Genomic DNA, 24868 nt, shown 5'->3' with positions numbered 1-24868 from the left:
CAGTCAGTCTGTCGGTGTGTCTGTGTGTGTCTGTAGGTCTGTGCGTGTTCTGTCTGTGTGTGTGTGTGTGTGTGTGTGTGTGTGTGTGTCTGTCTGTCTGTCTGTCTGTCAGTCTATAGGTCTGTCGGTGTGTGTGTGTGTGTGTGTGTGTGTGTGTGTGTGTGTGTGTGTCTGTCTGTCTGTAAGTAGGTCTGTGCGTGTTCTGTGTGTGTGTGTGTGTGTGTGTGTGTGTGTGTGTGTGTGTGTGTGTGTGTGTGCGTGTGTGTGTGTGTGTGTTGGCAGGTGTTGAATATGATCTCAAAGTAATTGGTAATTAATGAAAATGATTACATTTTAACAATGCCTTTAACCAGCACAGCTTTTCTAGTCTTAACTGCAGCCCAGGAAAACTCACAGACCAATTGCATGCATTGTAAATCATCTCACGTGATGCCACTCAGCCAATCAAATCTGCGCACTCCAGTAGGCATTGTTACTGGACCCGAAAGTGTTTTACCATCATGTAATTAGTGTTTTGCTTAAGCCCGTCTCCTAGAAATGAAGTTGATTTAATATTAATTTGTTTCTCCAGCTGTGTTTTGAGGGGAAACTGTATCTCTACTTGAATTAGGTTCGGTGACAACATTTTTCCAGTGAAAAACAGTTTTATATCACACAGACAAGATGGTGGGTGTACAAAGCGCAGGACTTTGACATTGGAGATTCACAGCCTGAGTCTCATATGTGGTTATAGGCTTATGGAACAAAATACTAACGTGAAGGTTAGGGAAATATTTCAGTTTCAAAGTTCAAGTCACAACTGGTATTTCCCTAATATTAACTAAACACTGTGACAGCCCAAAGATAAACATAAAAATGTAAGTCATGCTCTATATCCAAATATTGTAGGAAAACAAATTAAATACGTTATGAACAACTTGACAGATGGGTTAATTTACAATATTTGCTCTATGTGGTGATAAAAAATGTAATCTGGGTGGCATTATGTTGCTATAAAACTTATTTGCTGTAGTATAGTTGCACAAAATAAAAAGTCATTTCTAGGAGACAGGATTAGTTTTGCTATATGCTTGTAGTTACTATCATTGTCTGAGGAGCACATCTAGCAGGATACAAATGAAAGGAGAGTTGGATTGATGTCAGACTTTTTCAAGATATAGAATTTTGAACTTGAGGCATCACATGATTTGATTTAATCAGAAATTTCCGTCAAAAATAAGCCCCTTACTTCAGCTGACTCTGTTCTCCTGTGCTCCACATTCAATTTTTATTTAATGTGTGCAAGTTTTCTCCGGTTTCTCCGTTTGGACTCCACATGACCGACTAAAGGCCACGTGGTTGTGACGTCAGCTTTTTCATAAATATCTCTACCTGCTAAAGTACGAACATGCTTTTCTGACCTGATCTGACTTTTTTGAAACACCACAGTTCACTTGTAACCTGACCGGCAGCTTATCTGTGACTGAAAGGATTCATTTGGCTCCAACACTGTAGTGACCCTGAAAAAATGTGTTGATATATAGTTCATTTCCTCTAAAAGGAAATGATTCTAAATGTTGATAAATCTTATTTATGATCATCTAAAAGGCTGTATATTTACTATATGAAGGTCAGTATGGAGTGTGTGGCTTTCTGCCATTGACAATCCGGTCTATTGTATGTGAATTGTTCTGAATGTTCAAGCCTCGGTCTTGTGTTTCTTCTCCTGACAGCAGGACTGATTAGTGAGGCTTAGCAGACAAGGTTGGTAACCAAAACAGAGGGGAGGTGGAAACACACAACACAACACAGCACACTCACACACTAATCACCGCGTACAAGCATCACGCCCACATCTGGAGACATCTTTCCATGTATGTGAGTGTGAAGGGTTTAGTCAGAGAAGATGACAGAAAAGGTGTGTGTGTGTGTGTGTGTCTGCGTATGTGTCTGGGTGTTATGATGTCTGCTGAGGTTGCTAGTTTGACTCTTCAGTGGATAAAGACTTTTTTCTGTCAAGCAACATTAATTAAAAGTGCAAATCTCCATTGTGTGTGTGTTAGTGTGTATGTGTGTGTGTGTGTGTGTGTACATGCTCTGCTTGTAGATAATGTAGCTACCCACCCCTCCAGAGGGACCTCGCCCTCTTGTTCAGTTATTTTTAATGACAAACACATTCTCTTCTTTTGGACACTCTCTGTTTGTAATACACACACACACACACTCATATTCACACTCTTTCACGTGCGCACACACTCCTTATGTTTGCCATGCATTTGACAGTGACGCACAGCATTGTTTTATTTGGCTAAAATGAGACTCAGATGTGTTGAGTAAGTCTGATAAACAACCTGCAGCGAGCCAGCCGCTTCATCAGGCAGATTTACACATAATCAGCGGAAAAGCCTGCAGAGCTGACCTCTTGCTTCATAATGAAGCGTGGATTTTTATTAAAAGATTTCATCCCCAGATTCCAGTTAAGAATTTAGTGTCTTACTGTGAGACCTGGGATTACATATTGCTAGCTTGTGCTCTAATGGGACCTGCCAGAAACAGGCCTGCAACATATTTTGGGTCCTTACTTGTAGTTCAAGAAACATGGGAGGGGAACAAAAGCGGCCAAAGAGCATTTGAATCTCTCCCGGCAAAGTGGACCAACAACTGATTATAATAATATAAAACTGATGTAGCTCTGCATTCTTCATCTCCACCCTGATTTTAGTGAATTTGACTCATCACATGTAATTTTCTTTGGAGGCTGTAAGAAAAAACCTCCACAGAGAGACCTCCAGACCTCTAAAGGGGAAAAAAGGCTCAGCTTTTATTAGTGTTGAGTACTTTTACAACTGGACTGTAAAAACTATAAATTAACCGTGTTGATGTAATCAAAAAATACTGTTGGTTGGTCTTCATTCCCAGCTCATGGGACTCACTCTGCTCACTCCATATTTTTCCTGTCAGAAGAGAGCACACACACAGCGAGTCCCACAGTGGACGCTCATTCAGCTGAAGTCAAAGTGAGATGTCAAAACACCAAACCAAAACATGGTTTGTCCTTTCTATTTAAGCAAGAAAAGACACAACACCGACTTGCTTTGCAGTGAAACCTGCACTGCATCTTAGTGCTGTTAGAGTAATATTTATAGACATTAAACTTTTGGCAACAACAGCGAACTCCTGGCACGTCCACTCTGCTTGAGCAACAGCGGACTGGATGTTAACGTTACATTATGCGCAAGACATTTACAGCCCAACAGTATTTCAAACCACAAGTCAAAGAATAGAACTGCGCTGACTTTCATCACAATCTTACATTTTGTTTTAAGGGGTCGGTCACATCATCTTCACTTTACTTCACTTTTATTTAACAACCATGCGACAAGTTAGTGGACTTTATGTTTGGTACAGCATGGAGAAAAAAAAACACCCAGTATACAGTGCCAATAGCACAAAATAAAGGTATGCATATTACACTATAAATAAAAACACTTTTTTTTCTCCTTCTAAAATGTAAATGAACGTTAACAACAGCTGGAGCTTTGACACAGTCTCATACGGTAATAGACTCAAATAGTTAAAGGTACCCTATAAATGTTTTTTTTTTTAAAAACCTGATTTGTTTACATCCATGTTTACATTGGCTGGTAGTCTTTCACTAGTGGATTCTTGACTGTCTTGGTATGTTACTGTCTTTTACCAACTGTTAATTGTAGGTGGGAGATTGTGGTAGATGGTTGCATTACTTGGATATTTGAAGACTGCTGTTTGAATTCCATTTTATACCAACTATCAGATGGATTCCCATGAAATTTGGGACATGTTCATGGTCTCCAGAGAATGAACCATTTTGACATTGGTGATCCCCTGATTTTTCCTCCACTGGCACCATGACGTTGACATTTGTTGTTCAGAGTGAAATAACTTAACGAATACTCCCCTGAAGTTTTCTTTAGCGCCGTCTTCAGTTCAAAATCCTAATCAGCCCAATACTTTGGTTCACGATCAAATACCTGGAAAACTATCCCCATGACGTTCCCATCGGCTTCAGCTATATTTTACTGTTCAGGGCTAATTAGCAAATCCTAGCATGCTAACAAGATAAACTGAAGATGGTGAACAATTACCAGCTAAACATCAGCACATGCTGACAGTGAGCACACTTATATGCTGACATTAGCATTTAGCTCAAAGCACCACTGTTTCTAAATATTGTCTTGCAGACTCTAGTGTGGCTGCAGACTCAAACCACATTATTTCCTTAACCTCAACAAAGCCATTTTTGTGCATAAATCGGACTAAGTGAGAACCATAGCAGCATCAGATGAGAAAAAAGTCATGTGAATATTTTTTGTAATGGTTTGGAAATGGATGACCTATAAATTGACTTGTTGGAACAGAAAAGGGAGGCAAAACGACTTCCTTTTCTGTTTAATTTGGAGGATTTGTATTACCTGTGTCATTTTCCATCACATTGAGCTTTCAACACGTACGCATTCCCTTTTCAAGGTGACAACATCCCTCTATACATCCTGCTTCACCTGTTTGTCTTCTTCTGCTCCATACAGAAAAGCTAGCGAAGACTTAATATAGCACCTTTGATGTTATGTGTCTATAATAACCCTGACAAACAACAACGGGTACATCTTTTACATCAGCTGTCATAGCTGAAACATCTTGCTATACCGGATAATTGCTCATAGGACCATGAAGTATCTGGCACTCCAGTAGACGGACTTTTACTTCCAATTCGGAACGGCTAGGAGCGTTCAAAAGCCCCAAAATCTCAAGAAGTGAACTAGCAGCTATGGTATTGATAAACGACTCCATCAACCCCCCCACAGATTATTGCAGTCAGGTTTTGAGCATGCCGCTTGTTCCCTTTAACAACTGCTTATTAGTTCCTCCTCATATACTCACACACACTCACACACACTCTAAGGTTGACCCGGAGGGGAGGAAATTGAATTAGCAGGGTGTAATGCAGCTCCTTGTGTGTGTAATCAGAGCAGGCTCAGAATACAGGGCCATTGTAAGTCACTGTGGTCGGAGCCCGGGGAGCCAGCGACCGCTGGGGGAAGCTGTCCTTATCACTAGATATGATTACAGCTGGGGGAATGTGTGTGTGTGTATGTGTGGGTGGTGGTGAGATTTGTGTGGGAGTCATGGCTGACTGACTGCGCAGGGAATGTGCATCTACACGCTCGTGATCGCGCACAAGCCAGTATGACATTAACTTTTATTGAAAAAGCTCTTGAACTCAGGAGCCTAGTGCAGGTTGTACGTTTTTTGCATTTAATGTTGCACTTTGGAAAAATAACACAGACACTTTAACCTTTATCGCCACCAACCCTTTAGATCTCTCTGGATTTTGGGGATTTTTTTTCCTGTGGTAACAACAACATAAAAAAGAAGTTTGTTCTTATAGTCGTTTCCACTGTCATTGTTGGGTGCAGGCTGCAGGCTGTGTTTTCCACGGTGGATGTCATTGTTTTTCACTGTCTGTTAATTATTTTTGTGCTGGTATTTTGCCTCCTCCTGATATAGTGTTTCCTGCTATTGTCTTTTCTACCAGGCTGGCTGCCTCTGGACCCCAGCCAGCCGGTCCCTCCTACCTTAAAATACACACACACACACACACACGCGCGCACACACACACACACACACACACACACACACACACACACACACTACAACACACACTGCTACAACACCCACACACATCCATGATCATGAACACACATTCACTCCGGTCTCGCTCTGCTCTCCCTTCCTCCCTTTTGGCACTTGAGAGAAAACACAAGAAGTCAGTGATACAGCAAACTAACTCTGTGTGTATGTGTGTGTGTGTGTGTGTGTGTGTGTGTATGTGTGAGGGAGGGAGAGCGTCCACCAGTCAGCTCAGAGGGGTTAATCGCTCTCTCTCTCTCTCTCTCTCTCTCTCTCTCTCTCTCTCTCTCTCTCTCTCTCTCTCTCTCTCTACCTCGATTTCTCCCTCCCTCCTTCCCTCTGTTGCCTTTTGTTGCGGCCCCTCACTTTCTCAACACTTGGACAGAGGGAACTGATACTGTGCCTGCATGTGTGTTATGTGTGTGTATGTGTATATGTGTGTGTTTGCGTGTGTGTGTAGTTTTGGGTGTCCTCTTCGCCGCTCTCGATCTCTCTGGACTGAACTGTACGAGAACATGAGTGACGGGACTTTCTGACAACACTCCTCATGCTGAATGTTCACACCACAGACTGGTAAGTCCACACTCTGGGCTCGGGGAATGATGTGCAATTTCATGTTGAGTGTGTTTGGGTTGCAGAGGGATTAGTGTGTGTGTGTGTGAATGTCATTTTGACTGTGTGTGTGAGTGAGGGGAAATACTGTCTGGAATGCAACAGGTCATTTGTTTTAGTTTTTTTCACTCGTTTGAGCTCAAATGACACGTTTTCAAGATGTGGAGAAACGTTGCAAAGACACTTCTCCTGTCTTCCTCCTCTCTTCCTCTCCTTACCCCACTGTCTCTCTCTGTCTCTCTCTCTCTCTCAATCTTTCTCTCTCTGCCCGGCCCAAGTTACTCAAGTTACCGGCTTCCTCCTGTTGTTATGAGCCCCGTGGTTTCTCTGCAGCACTCCGAGGGCGCTCCCACGCTCTCCCAAAGAGAAATAAAGGAAGGAAAACAGCGATAACCATTTCAGAGCCACAAAAGAAGTGGGATAAGCATGCTCGGTTCCACCCCACGTCTTCTTCTAGACAACTAGATGCATGCTTTTGTCCCTTTAACACAGAGCAATTTAAGAAAGGAAAGAAAAAAAAAACGCCTCTGCCTTTTTTGCATGTCTGGTTGGCTACTTTTTGTTTTGTTTTGTTGTTGTTCTCTGGACAAAAGTTTTCTCTTTTCTTTGGAGGTGGTGGGGTGGCCGAGGTGGTGAGAAAATTGGAAACAGAGCCACCCACAGTGGAAGTGAGTCAGCCCAGCATTTAGTGGTGTGTTGACTTTGGAAATGGCCGGGATTCGGGGGTGTGTGTTGGGGTGGGGAGGGGGATATTGGGGGGGTGTGCAGATGAAATTGTCAGAAGAAGGAAAAAACAGAAAGTGTCAATTTGTTCATATTTGCTGTCCTTTGTGTCCTTGAATCTCTGCAAAGTGTTTTTTTAATGTGGTGGTGACTTGAGTTAAGGAGGAGAGGAGAGGAAGGGAGAGGAAGGGAGAGGAAAGGAGAGGAAAGGAGAGGAAAGGAGAGGAGAGGAGAGGAAAGGAGAGGAGAGGTAGAAGCCAGAGGCTGTTTATAAAGGGAGGGAGCGGCTTGTGTCCATCTGGGACAATCCCAAGTGCTGAAAGCTTCCCCACCCTGATCCCAAACATCTCTTTTCCCCCTCTCTTCTCTCCCTCTGTCTCTCTTGTTGTCTCTCCCTTGCTCCTTGCTTCTTTACAATAAGGTGCAAGTGGTTCAAAATCTGATTGCAGCCTGCGAAATGAATCCAACTTGTTGCTCTCGCTGCACACACATTCTGCTTGTTTCATTTACTTTAGACGTCTTTCATTTCTTTCACTTTTTTTGTTACTCTTTTCCTGACAACCTCTGTCATTTTCTGGCTCTCTCCTCTTCTCTCCTTACCTGCAGCTGATCTGTATTTGCCAACATGCTACATGCAGTTGCTCCTAACAACATGAAAAACACAGCTCAAGGGTTTGGGGCCACTTGACAGTGATTTACGGCCCGACACCTTCTTTATTCCCTCTTTTCATCCGTGTTTGCCTCTCATAATCCTACTGGAGGTGCTGATGATGTCAGTAAATGGGAGACTAAATTTCCGGAGCGATTTGTCTTTTCGGCTTGCATTTGTCTTTTCGGCTTGCATGCACTGCTACACAAAGCATTCTTTGATGTTTTACAAGCTTGGATATAGGCTACTGTATGCATGTTATAGCTTTGTTTCTTTGCTGTTTAATGATTAATATTAACTTGCCAAATGCTACTGTATTCTCCCAGACAGCTGAGGGCAGAGATCACATTTAAATAAACCAATCTTTAACTAGATCTATACATCAGCATAAATGCACTGCAGGCTTGCACAGAGACATTTTACACATGTTCTCCTCATCAACATCCTCCTTTGATCATGATTTACTGATTTCTTTGTATTAATTCTAACAGACAGACCCTAAAAAAAAATTAAAAAAACCCCCATTGGACACACACACATCCTTATCTGCCTCCTCAGTCCTTTTTCCTTTGTCTAAGCCTGCTTTGACCACCCTCCTTCTCCTCTTCCTCCTCCTCTTCCTCTTCCCTCCCTCCCTCTGCGCTGCCTGTGTATCCAGCGATAAGGGGACAGCGACGGTAGCACTTCCCCTTCGCCACAGGAAGCAGGAAGTGTTGATTTCCACCGCAGCCTCTCCGGGCAAACTTTGCTCTCAATCCGCTGGGATCCTCATCACTCGCACACACGTGCGCGCACGCGCTTGAATGCACGTAGCACACACACATACACAAACGCACACAGACAGACAGGATAAAGACATAGAAATGCATGTGTTCTCTCTCTCTCTGTGTGTGTGTGTGTGTGTGTGTGTGTGTGTCACCTGTCTGCATACAATGACTCCACTATATCTTTATTTTGCCGCTGCCTGATGGTTTTCATGGGAAACCACCTGGGAACCAGCAAACTCTGCCCCTCTTTGACCTCAGAGGTTGGCTCACAGGTCAGAGGATGATTGGCTAATTATTCCTCTAATCACAGCAAATGTTTGGTTATCACCGTCTTTGGCCACGTTGGCCCGGGGTGGCGCTGTTGAGCTTAAAAAAACACAAACAACCATTCATCAACTAATGGATTCCAGTTATACTGCAGAGTGGGAGGGCTGTGTGTGTGTGTGAGAGAGAGAGAGAGAGAGAGAGAGAGAGAGAGAGAGAGGGAGAGAGAGAGAGAGAGAGAGAGAGAGAGAGAGATGGTAGAGAGGCTGACATGAAGAGAAAGTGGGGGAGGACAAAGAGAAGGGCGTCTTAGGGCACGAAAAGATACCTGATGAATTTTTTCCAAAGAGAGAGCGACTTCTGTTTGTTGTCAAGTTAAGACTTTTATAATTGTCACGGTGGTTTCCATGATTGTGGCTTTCAGGTTCACACTGCCAAAGGAGTGACATAAGCTTTACTTCTCTTTGGAATTTGTTTGTAACAGCGTCTGCAGTATCCTGAAACAAGGCAAAAAGACAGTTGAACACACGAGTAGGATTGAGAAAATGACTTTTGATTCAGGCCGACAAATCATTTCCAGCTCAGATTTTTTTAACCCGCTCAAAAATAGAGTCCAAGAATATTATTTTGCAGCGCGTTATGCTCGGAAAACAACTGGAGTTTTTTAGTGGATATGTCTAAAAGTTAAAAAAAGGTACTATATATCATTTTTCTAGACACTTCTTTTGTGTTTCTTTGTTTGAGGTTTGCGGCATCTACGCATTTCTAAAAAAGAAAAAAAAAAAGGAAATAAAACCACTCAAAAAATAGGTCAAAATAGTGTGTGCAGTCCTGTGTCACTGACCAAATATGCAATACATTTATAGTTCATGTATGCCACAAACTATTAATGTACATTAAGTTACATTTATTTATATCAGAGTGTGATGTCTCTCACTTCTCAAATTGTAATTTGTACTTGTGATATAGATGGTTCCTTAAGGCTGTGTATCTGGGTGTTAAAACTCACTTAGGCTAGCACTGATATATAAAAGTGTGCTTGGGTACATTTATAATACAGTCTTATTATAAACTGTGACATTTGTGAACATTTGGGTTTTTAAAAAAAAATGATGCTGGGAGATCAGATGACAGCTAATCAAGTTCATGAGGGACAGGTGTTGGCATGGCAACTTGAGCAAGAGGTTGGATCATTTTAAGTTGTTTAAAATGTAATCACATACCAATATAGTACCATTATTTCCAGAAGTCTTGAATTATTTAATTCCATTTAAAAAAAATCACAAATCCTTTAATTCAATGTACACTGTATTGGTTTCTCCTTGTGTGCACTTAATCTAATTGTAATGGCTTAATATCCCAAATGAGCAAATCTTTCCCTCTTATTATAAAGAGATTAAGAAAAGAACATAGAGGATATGAGGAGGGTGGAGAAGGGTTGGAAGTATATTGAATTGGAGCAGACAAAACAATTAAGAGAAAAAAGGAAGGAGAGAAAATGAAAAAGCGACACCTATTAAGTATGATGGAAGGGGTTATAGCAAAGAGGCCAATGCAAAATTGAGAGAGAATGAAAAGATTTGGGGCGATTAGGAAACGTTAGAGATGTAAGTTAAACTATGAGCGGGTCAGAGGTCAAGAGGGGTGAGGAGGTCACCGTGGGCCCAGCAGCTCTACTTAGAACAGGATATCCTGCGAGGAAAACCCATCTGTCTCTCTCTTTCTCTCTCTCACTCTGCCTCTTAAATTCTCACCGAGGGCGCTGCGGAGAAGAGAGGTGTAACCTTTCACTGAAAACACCAGAGAAAACACAAAGTTCCCAGCTGAGAAGCTTTCATCAATCATCGGTGACAGAGACAGATAGCAGATATGCACGCCCGATGTGTCTTTTATCCGACAGAGCGAGCGTGTGAAGTGTTTTATAGTGTGTGATGATAGCTGTGCAGTGTTTCCATCCTGCCCTGTGCTGCTGTTTGTTGCTGTTTTAATGCGCTCGCTGCAATGCCTTCACCAGCCAAGATAAATTTCCCTGCTGGGACAATAAAGTTGTTCTTACTGTAATCTTATCTTAGTCAGACAGACAGTGTGTGTAAATTATGAAATGTTCCCCCTACTATTTGAATTATACTCAAACTTAAGGTTAATATCAGCATGATGGGCCCTGGAATAACATTGTCATCCAGCTGTGGGTTTCAAAACGATTGAAAAAAAAAGAAGAAAGTATCCTTTGTGAGAGATATTAAACTCACAATAAGAATAATACAGATATGGCATCAAATACTGTTCACATACTGTTCAGGTTTGGATGACAGAGTTGCCCAAAACCTGTTTCCTTCACTACTGCTGAAGTGTCTTTGGGCAAGCCAGCTCCCTCCTGACCCCTGACCCTTTCTGCGGGGGAGAAACACACACACAGGCGCATACGAAAATAAAATGTGCTGTACTGCTTGTTTACGTGTAGGAGAACAAATAGAGCAGATAGAGCTTTGCGTCAAACTGAAGCATTTCCTTTAGCTTTCCCCTTAATTGTGAGGCTCTTCTAAGAAAACTGTGCTGTGATCTGTCAACTATAAAAAAAATATGAAAACAACTCCTTAAATAGAAACTGAACAGCAGAAACATTAGACACATCATGATTTGAATAAGCCTGTGTTGCCACCGTTGGCCCAAACATACAGTAAAATAATGTTCTTTCTGGCTTATTAACAGCTTTGGGGTCTATTTTCATAGTTTTGGCCATCATTCCTATTCGTAATAAGAACTTAACAACTCGTCTGGTGGCCCAGGCACACGTTTCTTTTCCCCTTCAGAGTTTGTTGTGGTGACTTTGACACATTCGCAGATCTCGGCGATTACTCTAGCGAGCACGGTGTTATTGTAACCAAAAGAAATGATAGCACAAAACCAAGCACATAAGGCCAAAGTTATAATAAATCAGAAGGATCTCCTCAAGCAGACGCACAGAGGAACAAATTCACTCCCACACGCTTTGTATATTTTACAAAGACTGCAATTACATTTGTTTGAAAATCTCCAACCTTGCAGGATGACAGGTTACTAAAACTGTCCAGTAAACACACTAGCTTGTGAGTCAATGTGACTTTTTTGTTTAGAAGCAGCTGCTTCACTTGTAATTGGGTATTCTTAAGCAAAACAAACCCGAACAAATTTGCCACCACGGTTCGTACCGAAGCAAAATATCTGTATGTGTGCCTGCGTCTTAAAAAAAAAAAAAAAATAGTGAAAAAGATGCAGGGGGAATTTAGGCTGAGCATGTTACCAATTATTTCATTTCCTCTTAAATTAGCTTCTTTTAAACACGAGAGAGAAGAAAAAGTGCTTTTTAAATACCAGCTTTGCTTTGTTTTTTTTCACCATTTTAACAACATTCTCGAGACCTCTCTCATCGGCTCGACGCGTCCGACACAATTTAACCCGCTAATGTTTTCTTCCTTTTAGAACCTTTTATGTTTTTCCCCCCCTTGTGCAACAATTAGGGCCAAAAAATATTCACGACTCTCTTCATACACTCATATACTCAGTCTCATATTCTCACATTCAAGTGGGTGATATTTTCCGTATGGGAACATGAACTTCTTTTTCCCTACTGATGGTTTATAGTGACACAAGTGATAGACAGAGAGAAACAGAGAAAGAGAGAGAGAGAGAGAGAGAAAGAAATAGCAAGGGGATTGAAAGCGAGAGATGGAGAATGAGTGTAGAGCTATTTTTGGCCTGTCTGGGTGTTTCCTACACACACACGCGCGTCTTAGACTTGTTGTTGTTCAGAATGGTGGGTGTTAAAAGGGTGAGTTTTGATTTGATTTGATTTGACTGTGCGTTGTGAGGGCTTGTATGTGTGTGTGTGTGTGTGTGTGTGTGTGTGTGTGTGTGTGTGTGTTTGTGTGTGCATGCCTGCGTGCACGTCGTCGATATCCCTGGGATTTTCCTGTGGTTGCTATGGTTTCTTGCCGTGTTTTGAACAACTCGCCATAACTCCAAACATCCTTTGACCTCAGTTCACTTTCAATTTAACCAGATCAAACGTCCAGAAGAGGCTGTAACTCATCCGGAAATGACCATCTTCCTATCCTGAGATTCTCAATTATTTCAATTTAAGACCTCCGTGTTTGCTGCAGTGTTTCTGTACTTATAGGAAGATTTCCAGAGATCTCCTCTCAATCAAACACTGTCAACACTGTTTTCTGCCGGGGTAGGGGGGGGGACTTCCTTTTTAAGCCTATTCAGTTTCATTTCTGTTATTTACTCTATGCAGAATATTGGAATTTGTAATATTGCTTGTGAAATTGAATTGAACAATCAGTTATTCTACTTGCCACTGAATAAAAGTCGCATAGCTTCCTGGTAAGTGATGATTGCACATATGACACCGTTGCTCTGTTGTGGAAAGCGTCTGTCAGCAGTCCATTGTGTTCCTGTGGACTACACATGTCACCAATGAGAGTCTCTTTCTCGCTCTCTGTCACTCTCACTCACACTCACACACACACACACATATACACACACACACACACACATACATGCCATGGAAACATTTCAAACATACTAGTGTTTCTTTAAAGGTTGTGCTTTTTGTTGGGGAATGTATAACCGTGTCTTACTTGTGTTTCCATGTATTGTTGGTGCTGATATATGAGTGGGATGTATGTATTTATTTGACGTAAGCCACTTTCATGACAGATGTTGGGTCAGAGCTTCAATTTAAAATGCTAAACTGATCAATACCTGATCAAGATTTCATTAAAAAACAACAACCTGACAACACATTGATGCTGGAAAAACTATTGTTGTAAATATTGTTTAAAAAAATATTATAGTTTCTTTTCAAGTTTTCATGCTGGCTAATAAACAGCCTTTTCTTTTTATTTCTAGGCGGATTATTTTATCAGAATTATGTTTTGTAAATTTCCCCAACGTGGGACTGATAAAAGTCTTATCTTATCTTAAATATGTCATTTAAATGTAGCTCAAAGCCGTTATGATCAATGTCTTTGTATTAAACAATGGATAATATGACTACTTTTATGTGGAGGGGACCGCTCGACGTGACAAAGCCACAGAAAAGTAACAACTGACTGTGCAGTTCCCGTCTATGAGGTGTTTTAACGCCTTGAAGCTGACTGTTATGGCTGTTAAAAGTAGATTTCAGTTATGACAATCTCTAACCCAGAGATTACCACACTAAATATCATTTATACATTTATAAAATAAATGTTAAAATAGATGCCAAAAAAATTCCAATTCTGCTCTTAACTCAATTTGTAATGCTGTGTTTTAGCTTTGTAGGTCAGAACTGTAACTTTCTTTAAAGTGAGTTCAGTCTGTCGAGGCTAAATGTGTAATTCCCTGCTTTAAATAGTCTTCCAGCCTTCACGGTTATCTTCCATGAAGCCGGAGCGTCACACACGATTTGAGCGTGTACGTACTGATGTGCAAAGTCTCTGTCTGTCTGTATCTCATGATTATCAACTGACTGCCACAAGACTGATTCAGACTCTCGCCAAAGGAGCCGTCACACACACACACACACACACACACACACACACACACACACACACACGGAAAGCGAATATTTTCTGTAGAATACTGCAGGTGTGAAGTTTCTGGCGTTGAAGTTACTGGCACTGAAACTCAGAAGAAAAGTCAGCTGCATTTAGAAACCCTGACTGACCACACCCTTGATACTCTCCTTCTCTCTCTTTTCTCTCTTCTTTTCTCTCGCACACATGAAGTATGTAAACACACACAAACACATGGTAGCGTGCATAGGAATATCCGCATGCACAAAAATAAAAACACACAAATACAGCTCAAGTTTTTCCTCCCAAATATTTTCCAGCCTTATTATTTTCATCGTCTTTGTTCTTGTGTTTACTCAGCCTACTAAAGATAATAAGTCTTTTCCTCCATGTCTCCCCTCCCAGCCCCCCCCACCACCCCTCCTCATATTTCTCTCTGCCTTCATCTTCCCATCTCCTTCTTTCTATCTTCATCTCGCTCTGGATTCCCCGCTTTCTCCCTCTTCCACCTCCTCCCTCCTCCTCCTCCTCCCTCCTCCTCTTCTTCGGCTTTTCTTTCTTTCCCATCCTCCTCCTATGTTTCTCCCCCTCTCCTCCGCTCCTTCCTTTTTCTTCTCATGCAGCATTCCTTGCATTCCTGTTGGCTTCTTAAGGGGAAGGACCCCGCTGGCAGACCAAGGCCAAACATTATTACAGTGCTCTCTCTCTCTCTCTCTCTCTCTCTCTCTCTCTCTCTCTCTCTCTCTCTCTCTCTCTCTCTCTCTCTCTCTCTCTCTCTCTCTCTCTCTCTCTCTCTTTCTCTCTCTCTCTCCGTTTCTCTCATCCTATCTTCTTTCCTTTTCTTACAGATTTTATCTCCCTGTTCACCTACTCTCACTCACTTTCTGACTTTTGGCTCCCCTTTCTAATCCTTCCCCTTCCATAATTTCTTTTTCTCTAAATCCTCTGTCCCTGCTAATGCTATTTAACAGATAGCGGCTGCTTGTACTTTAACTCTGTTAAAACAGCTTACTGAGACCACTGTGTTTCATAATTAGTGGAAATAAGGGTCATACCCTTCCCCGTTGCGTAAAACAGGCTCATTCATGTTTATACAAGCATGTGCTGTGTTTTTAACAACTACAGGACTGTCGACACATGGCAGATAAAATATCAGACACACAAATGTTCACAGAAAAAGCTCAGCACTCACCAAAGGACCCAACACACACTCATATCCAAGCAGCCAGGCAGCTCTCTTAATGAAGTGGGTGATACGGTTTGAGTGCGTATGTATCTGGCCTTGTCATTGAATGCGTCATAAATTAAGTTAAATGCGCATAATTAAATTTTATTTGACAGTAAATTTCCTTTAGATTCCAGAATTGTGTTCAAATTCCAGTTTTTATTAGCTCATTATGTCAGACAAAGAGATACTGCGTCACTGAGGATGATTAAAACAACAGACACGGATTGTAAATCAAATTAATTTAAGCCAGCTGCTTTAATATGATGTGCAGTTTACCATAATAGACTTTTTTTAAGGGAACGGAAAAGAGGAAGGATGGTTGGATTTCTTGATTTCTTATTTAATGATCTCAAGCCGATGCTAGGAACGCATGTGTACATTTGTGTCAAGCGTACAGCTTTTGGTACTTGACAGTTTTCCTCCTGGCTCTGTGCAGACGATGAGGTTTGATCCCCAGCTACGTACCATTAATTTCTCTACTCCCGCCCTGCTAGTTCTGACAGCCCTCACCTATTTCTTTAACTGTCATCCTGTGAGGATCTCAGTTGAGTACAGCGTACAGTTTTTGTGTTTTTGAAAGATCACTTATTGTGTCAAACGCTTTTATTGTAGCCTAGCAGGAGCACATCTTTGCAGGTGGGAGGCAACTAGCACACAGTTGACCACATCCTGCCCTAAATAGTACTGACAAAAAGCTACATACGTCAGACTGGCTGTTTTTAACGGTGTCGCTTCTGTATAATTTACATCTAACGTTTGACTGATCATGTGTCTGAACACTGATAACAATAGCACTCATTTTGCACTGAAACTGTGTTGCGCTGACCGTGTTGAATTAGCAGTGATTTATTTTGTTATTTGCATTGGACAACAAGGCTAGTCAGTATTACATTTTTCATAAAAAGCCATTATTGGCCACATACTGTATTTGGGCTAACCACTCTCTTAGGATAAAAAACCATTTTGCAGTGACTTCATACAGTTACATTCAGCATGTGGAGGCTTTTACAATCTTTTGAAGAGCATTTTTGTGTTTAAAGTCCCAGTAATGAGAGGATAAAACACTCAATTAGGCACCAGTTCTGTAAAGGAAAGTGCTCTTTAGATAGATGTTTCTGGAAAATACCAGTGCCAGTACCAGTGACCAGTGCTGGACCATGTGTATCTGTGTGTATGTGTGCATATATGTGTGTGTGTGTGTGCGTGTGTGTATTCCTCTCTCCCTGTGGGCGGTTGCCTGCTGTGCTGCTTTTCTGTCACCCTGTGGTTTTGTTATTTTCAGCTTGAAACCGGATGTGATTCAGACTGTATGGTAGATTGTGTAATTGAATGGACTAACCACATACACATATGCACATAGACACTCACACACATGCACATATGTGCTTACATACACACTTAATGTCAACGTGCATAGACACTTAAAGCAATCACAAACACACCGAACACACACACACAGAAAACTCAAACGCACACACACACACACACACACACACACACACACAGTTATGTCGCTCTATACACCCACACAGAAAGGGTTTCTGGAACGGTGTTGGGTTCCCCCCGTTCAAAGAGGCACCCGAGGGTGCGCGAGCGGACGATGCAGCACCACCAGAGGTAGACAGATGCACGCTTCTTGGTTTCAATATTGGTCTGAAACATCAGTTGTTGACCTGGCTGACGCTGAGATCGGAAAAAAGGGATAAAACACACACACGCACACGCTTGTGCTATGTGGAAACAAAAGAACGGTTAAAAGCGGGGAAAACACTGAGAAGTGCTGAAACTCATAATAAATGTCAATTTCTGCCTGAAGAATTTAGAAGTGTATGATGCAGGCAGAGTTCATGTAAGAAAAAAACTATGAGAACAAACAGAGAAAAAAAAGTAAATAAAAGACAAGAACAAACAAACAATACAATATGCTCCACTGATGCTACATATAGGCTTATTTTTTTCCTTTTCTTCATACATTGGCTGTTCATTTTTTCTATTAAAGAACATTTCATTTTAGATAAAATGTATACACTTTGTGTTTAAATGCAGGGCAAACAGTATATTGATTTTACAGATTTATTTTACTGCAGCAATTAAAATGTATAAATAAACAGAGAAAGGGCCAAAGACTTTAATCATGCTGACCACACTTCAGTGAATGTGTTGTGAGGCTTTAGTTATGTACGTGACTCAAGTGTGAGCGGCTGCACAAACAGCCTTTCGATTCTAGGAAAACCCTGGACCAAAAAAACTGACAAGAAAGTAGCCATGCGTCATGTAAGCTACCACAGTAACGTATATACTTTATGTGTGTGTGTGTGTGTGTGTGTGTGTGTGTGTACTTCTACACTATAGCTCGCATTGACAGGATGCTCTACTTCCTCTTATATGGGCCCGGGGTGCCCTGCACTGGTGGTCTGACAAAAGCCAGTAAAGATTTGTAACTGCATTGTCAGAAAAATAAACCGACTTTAAAAAGCAGCACGCAAACTTTTCTCTCTATTATCTCCAAACTATCAGAAAGTTACACCCATATAACAATAATCAAAGGGATTCAATTAAAGACACTTTTCAACAGTGCCAGCTGTGATGTTTACTATGACTCAACCTTGTTAAGTATACAGCTACATATAAAGGTGGAGAAGGCTGCTTTACCTTTCAACACATCCCTGTTCTTACTGTAACTGTTTGCAAATCCTCTTAACCATATTACCTCACAGCTTCCTCCTCATTTATTGTCTATGACGACACTCAGTCATTTCGCATGTCTTTAAAACTCTCACGCTTTTCATGGGTATGCGTTTAAGTACAATGCGTTAAATTCAGTATTAAACGTGTCTGTTCTGTGTCAGAACTCACTTGAATGAGCTTTGATTCTATACTGATTTAACTTTTAATCCCACAACACATGAGCATGGGTGGATTACAGCTCATTTGGGGCATAGTTTAGGTCATTCAGAGGATGAAAAGTACACTAGTGAGTAAAGCTATTTGTACAGTCAGCCCAACAAATATATGACATTGTTATTAGACCAACAGAAACTATTCCAAATATTTCCCTTCATGTGGGCCCTTTCAACAGGCTTTCTTCTACTGTTGCTGTGGATGTGAAAACAATGTTCACGAGACCCGTCGGACCTCTATCACAATTTATTCCAAAATGAGACACCAGTTGTTCAAATCCAATGACTGTAACATATGTAGTTTATAAGTTAAAAGGGTGTTAAAAATTAATCATTCTGTTGAAAATTCTGATTTTATTTATTAAAAGCTTTATATAATTCTGTTAAGTGATTGTTTTGTGATATTTGCTAACATGTTACATTTAGAGCAATTGTGTGACTGGCAGGAAAAATAAGTTAAAAAGGAAACAAAATTTGATTCAAAGAAGATTTTTCCCCCCCCTGAAAAGATGTTTTGTCTTCTGCAGATGTGGTTTTCTGCAGAAACTGTAGCTTACCAGTCCCTACATGCATCCACACCACAGAATCATTTGTATAAAGGTTTCATTAGACATTAACTAGGCATTACATTTTTTCGTCCCCACCTACATTACAGACAGACAACAACATCTTGTTTTTTCCCCCCACTTCCTCGAGTTAGTGGGAAAACTTCTGAATTGACATTTTAAGCATACAGCAGACTTAACACGTGCTTCATCTTGGAGTGTCACATGTTGGTCTAAATGCTGTTTCACCATGATAAAAAAATAAAATAAAAAGATTTTAGAAATTTTTTTTTGTTCTTTTTTATTTATTTTTTTTACATTTTTTTTAAAAATTTTTTTACATTTGAACATTTACGTCAGTTAATGTAAAACACCAGAGCCAAGTGCAAAAACACCAAAAAGGGAAGTTGAAACTCTACCACTGACGGGTGTGAAAAGTGAAAATTAAATATTTTTTTTCTGGGGACCTCTCAAGAGCTCCTTGGAGGGTGTCAAGACCCCTACAACCACATCACTCTGCTAGGTGCTATAACAGTGCAGGTTTTGACAGCAGATGGAGCCACAGTGTAGAAGCCATTATTACAATTGACAAGTCCCCACACATTAGAAACAAAGTTAAGACTGTTGTACAAGTTTTATAAAAGAGCCAAGCGCGATTGGCTGTTTGTGCACCCAATGGGAGTCTGTCAGCTCGAGAAAACAATAGTCCTGAGGGTCCATGTGAAGTCGAGGCTATTTTTGGTGGGGCCCGCCTTGCTTGCTATTTCTGTCAGCAGGAGAGCAGAGGGGTGGGGGGCAGGACTTCAGGGGCCGGACTTTCTCTCTCTCTCTGCTACTTGCTCGCTCTCTTTTCTCTCTTTTTCTTTTCCTCCCTCCTCTTCTGAACTGTCTGCTGACAACACCAGCGGTTCTCACACCATCACCTCCCGTCAAGTCTTTTGGTTTTTTTGTTGTTGTTTGTTGCTAGTTTCTCGGATGCACACGGACTTGTCTCTCTCGATATCAAACTGGATTATCTTCAAGTGTGTGGACTCAGACTGTTTGAAGAGGCTGTTTAAATGTTGACGGGTTGTCTGTCTTGTAAGTAGGAAGACACTGGTGGTGGCAAGGGCTGATGCGGGAACAGCTGGGAGTTGTTTAAATAGCCTTTACTTGTTTATTGTGTTGTTGTTTCTTATTGTAGCAGCGCGTTCCTCAGAGCTCATTGTGTATATAACGGCTGACCTGCGCAGGTGTTTGCTCTGTTTTTTAATTAAGTGCGTCAGAAAAACCAATAACTCCTCTAATGAGCTTAGCAAACAGACTAGTACTGTACAGTATATTTTGTCTTTTTTTTGTTGTATATTTGGGCGTTTTTAAGTGATATAAACGGCCTAACATGACCACAAAATCACTTTAACTCTTTATTTCTTATAGATATGCTTTGTTTCTAAAGAAATTCCTATTAATAAGTTAATAAGAGTTTTTTTTTTATTGTCTTCATGAAGAGAGTTTGGTTGAAACAGTTTGAAGCCATACACATTTACCTACTTACTTTTCTTATCTTAAATATTATTTATTTCTATCTATTTTATTTTATTTATTTTTATCTGCTTTAAGCCTTTATGTGTGACCCCAAATCCTCATTTTGCTGCTCAACAGATGCCAGCATCAAGAGTTCAGCAGCAACAGATCTGCCACACACACACAAACACACACACACACACACACACACACACACACACACACACACACACACACACCACACACACACACACACACTGAGAGAGAGAGAGAGAGAGAAACTACTTTTCTAACTTCTAGTTATCTGTCTCATTTGAGTGTGTGTGTGCGTGTGACCGTTTTCTTTCTGCTAACCACACAGCCAGCACACGTTTGGTGGTCTTTCGGTCCAGATGTGGGTCAAATATGAGACATCACAAAGAGCACCTGGTGGGTGCCCAGCCGCACCCGTCAGGTGGTTAAGTCAGCTAATAAGAAGCATTAAATCATCTCTAACTTTTATCTGCCTCTGTTGCTGTCGGTGTGAACTGCAACAACTTCCTATGGGACAGCTGACAGTGGTCTGACATCGGAATTGTTTGTTATTTTTACATTAGGAAAGGAAGTGTTTCATTTGACTTTAAATAACAGGAATGTACTTTCTGAGCCATGTTTGAACTCAGGGTGGACACGATTGCCTTCTCAACATTTTAAAATTATATAATTGTGTGTATGTGAGCTGCATTTCACCAAATATTCTGTGTTTGTCTCCACAGATGGCATCAGCACCTCAGGGGACATCATAAAGACAGACAGACACGACAACACATATCATACAGTGGCAGGTAGGACTTTTAACCTTTTGAAGAACATCTACTAAAGAACAACTGTAACTTAATAAGTAGTTGTGGTTTCGTAATATCTTACTTGAACCTGTTAAAGTTGGGCCACAGCTGTCAGCGCTGAAACATTTATGTGGAAAAATGCTGCCAGCCTACTGTAAACCCCCTCAGGACTACCAGGACTACGTCTTGTCCACTTTACAGCATTTCTTTTTTCTTTCTTACAGCGTACACACACACACATTACACACAGGCCCTTACACTCCTCGTGGTGACAGCAATTTTTCCACCGTGCAGAATGATCTAAGCTGTTTGATTCTCAGAGAACTGCTGTAAAGTACAGAACAGGTGTTGGCCTAGTTGGAAAGACGTAGTCGGTCCGCTGTATGTTTTTTTTTTTTTCATGTGTGGGTTTGAAATCTGGTTTGCTGCAGGTCATGCTGAAGTGTAGTTTATTATGTGTCAAAAAGTCCAACGGAGGTATGTGAAAGTTAAATTTAACACGTGAGACTTTCAGGGTTTTGTTGGCTTTGGCTGATTGTAACTCTGCAAAATATAGCCTTGCAGCAAATGTCTGCGGTGCCACTGTACAGCGGTGGGATCAACTTCACTTCCTTTTAAATTCTTTCACTTATATGATTGCATCATTTCACCTTAGCAATGGATTGATTTGCTTATTTGAAAATACTGACGCTTATTCTCAAAGAAGTCTTGACACAAATGAAACAGACACCTGGAATTTTTCAGTTGCAACCAGTTTTTCTTTCTGAACGTGGTTGTGGTTAGACAATGAAAATGGACTACTAGTACGATACAGGATGTGTACCTGAGCTAAACCATATACGCTTATCTCACCCTGATTTTCGACTGAATATGAGACTATAATTGGCATGTTAAGACTCCCTTTCTTCACAATAACCATCAATTTTCATGCACAACAGCAACTGCTTGATATCTCCATGGCAGCTTTCTCTCCATTCTGCTTCCCTTCATTATGTAAGCAAATTTTTTAGAAAAAAAACGCCCAGGTCAGCTCGGTTAGTGCTGACTCACATGGGAAACGCTCAGGTTTCTCCTTCAACCTGAGATCAAAATGTATTTGATCCACTGCTCCACCCATCAGAAACGAGTCACCCGGCCGTTTCTTTGTGTCCTGCCTTTTAGTTTAGATTAGCATTCTCCGCTGTAAGGCATGCCTGTGTGTTCACACTGTGTAGGATTACAATGCATGACTCTCTGAATGGAAGTCGGCTCCTTCTGTGCCAGGCTCCACTGACTGTATGCTAACCAAGGACCCACTATGTGCCCTGCGTGTGTGTGTGTATGTGTGTAAATTTGCCTGTGTGTGTGTGTGTGCGTCTGTGGAAAAACCCGGTGAGGTCATGGCCATCACTGCAGGGTCTGGTTACATATGTGTTGTCCATGCAGGGCAACTGACACTGGCTCTCTCTTCTTTGTCTTACGGTCTAATCTCTTTTTCCTTACACGCACGCACGCACACACACACACGCACACATAGTATATAAACTCACATCAAACAATTTTCACTGTCCAGCATGATGCCCTGATGCCAGGTGTCTCTCAAGTTGGAGACTGGTCAGTTGTTAGATGGCATCAGTCTGAGCCAGGTGTGTATAACATGCCAAACCACCATTTTAAAAGCCTCCTGAGCTCAAACAGTGCTTTTAACAACACAGGATTGTTAAACAAAAGTCTTTGTGCCAGGACAATGCACACACATCGCACGCCATTCCTTCATATTTTTTTATCACTATGACTACTCACGTCTGCTAAACAATCTCTTGAGAGAGCTACACAGAAACCAGTGAGGTCAATCCTACAATATCCACAAACAAACTGATTTGTATCAAAGAAATATAAGACTTTAAAATGTCTGTCTCTTTTTTCACCCTGTTCCTACCTGGTCCATCGAGCAGGGTTAGGAGGAAACTACATGGACAGATAACAACAGGCCTGATTGTAAAAGCTGCAGTGGAGATCACATTTCCTCTTCCCAGTCTTGCTTTCCAACCACTGGGGTCAGCTGATCAGCTCTTTGCTCCTTGTTACTGTTGCTCAATGGGAGAAAATATACGCCAAAATATACCAGATTTTGATATGTTTAAAAAAAATCTTTAGGTATTTACGTACTTACATAGTGGGTCCATGTATGTAAGTGTATGGGAAAAGGTTTTCTCTTTGATAACATCAGAATGCAGGAATTAGAGGGAGTCAATGAGTGACAAAGCTTTATTCCACAGAGCTCATGTTAAGCCTTAACTCCGGTTTAATGTTCTCTTTCCTTCCTCTTCCTTGCTACTTTATACGTCGAGTAATCCGACCTCACTTTAACATTTAATCAAGCCTTCATAATGTGCAGAGGTAATATATCACTAAGCAACATACTGGAATGATAAGACATTTAGTTATTCAACACTAAATTCTGCTCGGTCTTGAATGTCTAGTGTGTGTGTAGCGCTCTTGTTCCATAACAGTCTAAAGTCATCAAACCCCCCCCCCCCAAAAAAAATAAAATGGATTGACTTATTTTTGTGCAGCCCTATTAACTGCTGCTGATATATTATGGTCATTGTGTGAGGCCCTTAAAGCCGGTGCAGACAAGCAGCAGCAGTAGTCGTGCTAGTAATGGTAGTAATAGTAGACGGCAATGAAGGAGGCGGCTATTTTTGACCTGCTGAACAAATGGCTCGATTGTGCTGCCTCTAGGTGCGTAAAATCACTGGATATGTCAGGGGTAATGTTATATAATACTCTCTAAGGGGCCGCAAAGCATTATGTGTGTGTGTGTGTGTGTGTGCAGTTTTCTGCTTTTTATGTCAGTTAATTGTGCGAGTGTGTGTGTGCGTTTTCTTATATTTCTGCACTTATTTACAGTGTTTTCAGTGCAAAAATGGATCAGGAGACGGTGTCTAAGTGTATGGGCGGTATAGTCTGGGGTAATATCGTCCTCAGCATTTATTAGTGTGTCCAATCAAATTCGTGTTGTGTTAACCTTTGAGCTAAAGGCCGCTCGCTGTGGTCAGCTGGGTAACCGGTCTGTTATTGGCCTCCAGCCGCAGTCTGTATCCCCCCATCAGGACATCTGTCTCACATACACCACAGCGCATACACGTAGACACGCTTAATCCTGTTGAAATTGACTGAAGTTGACTGAATTATTTTTTTAAGGATATATTCCTGTGGCATTTGGCATTTGGGGGGTGTAGAGACTTCAATTTTCACCTCAGTCCCAACTACTGCTCCAGACCAGGATACTTGGATTTAAAACAGCATTTTTGAGCCACTTAAGCTTTATCTTTTACTGTTCGCTTCCATCAAATAGCAGGTTTACTTTTAATTAGGACGACGGCATGAGCTCAGGAAATAGGCTGGTGAATATTGTGCAGAAATTTCTACTAGTATCAGGTATTTGATCATTTTCATTCTTCAAAATGAAGCTTCAGGCATAACTCTTTAAGACATGCTGACCTCATTAGTTCTTTGACCCCTTAATAACAAGATTATGTTTCACATCTGTAGACAATTGAAATCCTGATTTAAAATATTTAATTCTTGTAAAGTTGTGCTTTACACAATCATGCTCATCCTGATATGAATGTGTGATATCAGATATCTGATTAAAAAGCCAGTGTATAAGTCTAACCCTAAT

General features: G+C 41.1%; 1 protein-coding gene across 1 annotated transcript in view; it reads left to right on the top strand.

Moving 5' to 3' along the window:
* Nucleotides 1-6092: 6092 nt before the first annotated feature.
* hdac7a (histone deacetylase 7a) overlaps nt 6093-24868 on the top strand; it is a 54787-nt gene continuing 36011 nt past the window's right edge. Inside the window, exons 1-2 of the mRNA XM_062426715.1 lie at nt 6093-6219; nt 21133-21201. Coding sequence (XP_062282699.1) covers nt 6201-6219; nt 21133-21201 — 88 coding nt within the window. The 5' untranslated portion in view covers nt 6093-6200. The remainder of the gene's footprint in view (nt 6220-21132; nt 21202-24868) is intronic.

The sequence above is a fragment of the Scomber scombrus genome, chromosome 10 (assembly GCF_963691925.1).
Source record: "Scomber scombrus chromosome 10, fScoSco1.1, whole genome shotgun sequence".
Taxonomy (NCBI): Eukaryota; Metazoa; Chordata; class Actinopteri; order Scombriformes; family Scombridae; genus Scomber; species Scomber scombrus.
The sequence above is the reverse complement of the archived record's forward strand: the minus strand, read 5'-3'. Positions and strand labels throughout refer to the sequence as shown.